The sequence below is a fragment of the Lipotes vexillifer genome, unplaced genomic scaffold (assembly GCF_000442215.2).
Source record: "Lipotes vexillifer unplaced genomic scaffold, Lipotes_vexillifer_v1.1 scaffold1048, whole genome shotgun sequence".
NCBI classification, from domain to species: Eukaryota; Metazoa; Chordata; class Mammalia; order Artiodactyla; family Lipotidae; genus Lipotes; species Lipotes vexillifer.
Genome location: NW_006785351.1, coordinates 1,132,511 through 1,138,069, shown reverse-complemented (window position 1 = coordinate 1,138,069; position 5,559 = coordinate 1,132,511). Strand labels below are relative to the sequence as shown.

General features: G+C 45.3%; 1 protein-coding gene across 1 annotated transcript in view; it reads left to right on the top strand.

Moving 5' to 3' along the window:
- PBX1 (PBX homeobox 1) overlaps positions 1-5,353 on the top strand; it is a 286,417-nt gene extending 281,064 nt beyond the window's left edge. The window contains exon 9 of the mRNA XM_007457398.1: positions 4,346-5,353. Within this exon, the coding sequence (XP_007457460.1) occupies positions 4,346-4,438 (93 nt within the window). The 3' untranslated portion in view covers positions 4,439-5,353. The remainder of the gene's footprint in view (positions 1-4,345) is intronic.
- Positions 5,354-5,559: the final 206 nt, after the last annotated feature.

Below are 5,559 nucleotides of genomic sequence, written 5' to 3'. Positions count from 1 at the left end.
AGCGGGAATAAGAGCAGGATGGGACCAGCGGTTCTCAGCCCAGCAGCCGCTGCTCTGGGCGAAAAGGGGTACTGGCTCCGCAACAGTGAGGGAGAGGCAGGTGGCCCCCTGAGTTATGGCTCGAGGAGGGCAACAGAGGACAGGGAAGTCAGGGCTTAAGCTGCAGTTCTGTGCTCCTGTGTATGTCAGGAGGAACCATGCGGGTTTTGCCATTCACCATCGCTCCATCCCCAGCTCCATGGCTAGCTTTCTCTACCTCCTCTGATAGGCGTGCTTTGCCTTATCCATTAGATGGGATTCTGGCAAAATGTGGCGTCTATCAAGTTATGTGGCTAGGATAGAGAGTAGTCATTTTTGTTCCTGAAACATTTTGTTCCCAAATGCCTTGAATTTGTGTTTTGAAAATCCAGATTTTCTTAACTAGGAAATCTACTGCGTTTTGTCCCAATTCTATATTCTATTAGCTTCCTCTTCATGAGGTTCCAGGTCAAGCCTGCTGCCGGCTTAGGTTTCCCCTGGTGGAATTAAATGTTACACCAAGTCTTGCTTCCCAGGCCACAGGCTACAGAATTAACCTGAAGGAACTGGGTGTAAATGTGAACTCTCTCCCATTACGGATGCTTTGAGATACAAAGGGCATATTTGGCTTTACAGATTCCCACCCCTGTATCCCCTCAGGGTGGTTTCCAACAACAGCATTTTACAAAGTGAGTGTGTCCCTTTAAAGGCTATTTGCATTGGAGAGTGAAGGAGGAAGTTGGGGTGCAGAAGAAAAATTAAAACAGAGGTCTTATTTTCCCGCCACCTCAAACGGTTGTTAATGAGACCATCTTTGACTCTCACTGTTCCCAGAGATAAATAAACACACAAAGGCGGTGTTTCCTACTTAATATTCACCCACAGTGGAGGAAGAGGGAAGGAATTGCTCCCCGGGTTAACGTGGCAGTAAGCGAGGTCAGCTGTTTCCCAAGACGGTGCAGCCTCTGAACGTCTTACATTAAAGCTGGAATGATACAGCTGAAACAGCCGAAGTGATTTACGGGAAAGCCGGTTAGGGTGGATTTGCTCGCAGTTTCTGATCTCACGGAGGCTTTAGCAGCAGCACGAGCAGCGGCAAACAATATGCCATGGTAGAAAGCACCTCCAGAGAAAAGGATCCTTCAACATTTCCTAGTGTTAGACTCGTTTGTTCTAAAAAGTACTTGTATTCATCTAACTTGAAACCCATAGGCTACAGTGTCCTGAATTTAGCAAGAAGTCAAGGGTCATAGCTGGGATATCCTGGGGTAGGGTGACCCGGGACTGAAAGTCCCCCATTCCATTAAATCCCGGAGTCCTGGGCAAACTGGGGCAGTTGGTCACCCCATCTGAGGTGTGTGTGCGTATGTGTCTGTGTGTGTGTTTGTGGATGGAGGGGGAGTGAAGAAAAAGCAGTTAAAGAGATTTGTTTTCTTTATTTATTTTTAATAAGGTTTTTTAAGGCCAACTAGCATAATTAAAATGCTGGTTTTGGTATCAGGCTGCACTAAGTCCTGTTTCCACCATCTGTGAGCTCTCTCTCCCCTCTGGCATCCTGAGCACTGGTCTGAGAAAACAGAACTTTTGAAGGAAAGAGATCAAATGTCTGCTGTTTGAGTTATTTCAGCCCAGAGATGACTCAAAAAGAAGTCTCCTAGAACCTTCTGGTCAATATACAGCGCCCTGCTAATTCCCTGCTAATGAAACGCCACAGAGCTCATTTTTTTTACTAATGGCTTCATTTGGGGTACCACTTACTGTTATTTTAATGGAATTATAGTATGGCTCAACAATGGTAGTGGTGGTGGTTTGTGAGCAATGTAATGACATGCCTTTGTGCCACGTGCTATGACATGGACACTAGCTGCTTTAGAGAGCTTCCTCCCCTACATGTCTCATACCAGGTCAAGTCTAAGATACATGACATTTTTCCTCTTTTATAAGCACCTCACTCTCTGCTTTATGATGTTGTGCTTATGGAGCTCCTGGAAAGTTTCCTAAAATCCCATGCTACCCAGCACACACACACACACACACACACACACACACACACACACACACACACCTTCCAGTCTATTTAATTAGTGAGTTTATTTATCTACCTATCTGATAAACATACACATATTAAAAAAATTATTAGGATGCATATCAAAATGCTAAGAGTAATTATCTCTGGGTAGTAGGATTATGGCTATTGTACTCTTTGTTCTTTATAATTCTCCTATTTTCAAATATGATATTGCATGCATAATTGCAAATATTGTATTTGCAAATATCATATAAGCATATCTTACTTTTATCATCAGAAAAGATAAATGATGCTAAAGGATTTTCTTCAGGGAAAAATAAACAGAACCATGATTCTCAATCAGCCTAAAATGGTACCAAAAGAATACATGTGTTCTTGGTTGAGAGGGGAGGCTAAGTAAGATATTGTCACTCTGGTGACCAACCTAAATGTGGAAATTGAATGAATTCTTTTCTTGATTCTGATCATACTACAGAGTCTTAGGCCCCAAAAGATAGCAAAGCCTCCTGTTACAAGGGAAAGAATTCTCATTTTCCCCTCATTGCCCTCTTTCTAATCTCTCTTTAACAAACAACAGGGGAAATGGCCTCCAACAGAAAAGGGGAGTGGGTAGAGCTGCCTGACTCAGTTAAGAGGTGGAGATTTGAACTTGAGAGCAGTTATTCGATAATCCAAGATTGAGGGGCCATGTCCCTGGCATTGCCCAGGATGACCTTTTGCCCGCTTAGTGTCCAGATCTGCTCTTAAAGTGAGGTGTGTGGGGAAACACCTACCCTCATGCTGAAGTAAGTGGTGGGAGCTTCTCTGAATGAAAAGCCTGGCTTTCCTGGGAACATTGGAGCATCATTTGGGTGAGCCAATGAAAGAGAGAGCCAAATGGATGAAAAGGGCAGAGAAAAAGGAGCCCGATTCAAAGGTTAGGAAGCCTGTGTTCTGTCTCAGTTGGAATCTGGAAGCCTGATTTTCTCTTACGCCTGTGCTTTCTTATGAATGAAACGTGAATGGGTGTTTGCCGGCACCTACAAGTGCCAGCCATGCTCCTGAGTACTGTGGATTATACTAGGGTGGAAGCTGTGGTCCCTCCCAAATGGCAATAATAATACTAGCCCCCAGGTACCCCCACCTACTTCAGGGAATAAAAGGAGAGGAAAGTACAATAAAAATGATTTACCAGGACTCCCTAAAATCTGGTCTCTTCAGTATTAACATTTCCAGTGTCGAGAGTCTATTAACTTCAGAGGAACCCAGTGACTGGGGAAAAGGGGCCTTTTAGCACATTTACAGTTCAGTGCTTTAAAATATGTAAACAATCATGAATCAACCACTGTAGCAAATCATTCTTCAGCTATTTAATGGTAGGGTATTTTTTGAAAAGGGTGGTCATTAAAACAAATCCTTTTAGGACAATTTTATTGTTTTAATGCATCTGGATTTAGAGTCTTAGAAGATGATCTACAAATACAGATCAAACTTGTAGCTTCCTGTCTTACCACCTTTTTAAATATAGTCACACAGACCAGTCCTTATGGTGTTGGCACCATTGTTTTACCTGTTTTATTCGTCTGATCACCCGCTTTTCAAGGCTCACTTCAGAGAATCCCTCCTCCATGAAGCCTTTGCTGATACTGCATCAAGAGGAGATACTGCCTTCATTTGAAGCTTCATGACAACTGGGCTCTACCATGTATTAGGTTCTGCCTGGCATTATAGTTCATTCGTCTGCTTGTCTCATCCCCATACTTGAGGACATGAGCTGTATCTCACTCATCATTATATACCCTCGAGCAGCTAGAACAGAACCTTACATAGAACAGGTGCCTGGGATCCCATATACAGGGAGCATCCAGAGCTGGAAAGGACCCGAGAAAGCATTTGAGCTAATCTTTTAATTTTTCTAAAGGGGAACCCAAGGCCAAACAGGGGGAAGCGCTTTGCCAGAACCAATAGCTAATTGTTGCCAGGGTCAGAGCTACAACTCGGTCTCTTGGCCTGCAGGACAGCTGCCGTCATCCTAGAGCACACAGAACAATCATCTGGCGTCTTGGACTGAATTACAAAGCCTGTGAGAAGTGAGAGGTGCTAGTACTGTGTCCAGAGGCTCGCTGGGAAGAGCCAAACTCATCTGAGGGTGGGGGAGGTGGGCATTATCGACCACAATCCTAGCCGCCCCTTGGATGAGTGTTCCCGTGTGCCAGGCACTGTGCTCGGCCCTTTACCCAAGTTGCCTTATTGTCATTGTCTGCTCAGAACGGCCACTCGATCTCAGAGGACTGACTTCTCTCCCTTTTTCCCTTCTAGGCTAATGGAGGTTGGCAGGATGCTACTACCCCTTCATCAGTGACCTCCCCTACAGAAGGCCCTGGCAGTGTTCACTCTGATACCTCCAACTGATCTCCCAGCAGTCGCATCCCGGCTGACCCTGTGCTCCAGTCGGGGCCGGGCCAGGAGGGAGGGTTTCTCAACGCTGAAGCGGTCAGACTGGAGGTCGAAGCAATCAGCACACACAATAAGAGTCTCCTTCTCTTCTCTTCTTTGGGATGCTGTTTCAGCCAATCTGGACACTTCTTTATACTCTCTTCCCTTTTTTTCTGGGTAGAAGCCACCCTTCCCTGCCTCCAGCTGTCAGCCTGGTGTCCATCATCTTCCCTGCCCCTTTCCCTCTGTCCTAGACTCCCTGGGTCCCTGCCCTCTATTACATCCCTGAAGGATATTTTCAACAATTAGAGGAATTTAAAGAGGAAAAAAAAAATACAAAGAAAATAATAAAAGTGTTGGTATGTTTTCATGCTGGTGGTTTGAGGGGCCAGACTTACCTCCCTGGGATCCCTTGCTCCCTCTGTTAACAGGCAGTCCTTCTCTGTTTCTCTCGTTACTCTCACTACCTCTTAGCAGGAATACGCCACATTGCCCTACTCATTCCAGGCTGCCCTACCTCCTCTTGCTCTAACCTCCCCGGGGGCGATTCTGATTAGAATACAATTCCTCCTCTTCCTTCTCAGCCCCAGGTATTCTTTGGGGGCTGCCTTTGCTGGGCTTCTAGAAGTACCACAGTTTCTGGTTTCACCTCTGCTAGCTTGGTTCCCAGCAGGAAGTCAGGCAGCAAGAGAAGGCTCAAGGAACAAGAAGGGCAGAATTCCTAGAGGCTTTTGCATCTTCCCAATAACAGCTCTTGGTTTCAGAGGGGCTGGAGACCGTGCAGTAGGCGGTGTTCAGAACCTACCGCAAAACCAGGTCTGAGTTAGGCATGGTGGTGAATGCATCACTAAGGAGTAGAAGGTTCTTATCCTGCAACCCTTTACCTATCCCCTTTCTCTCTCTCTCTCTCTCTCTCTCTCTCTCTCTCTCTCCCTCTCTCTCTCTCCCACACACCCACCCATCTCTCTCTCATCACTATGAATGCATTAATTTTTTCAATGTGTTAATATTCATTATAGACATTATCCTTTTTGATGCTCAAATTGCCACAGATTGGTGCATTGAAACCTCTTCCAGTGGGTCCTATGCTTTTTATA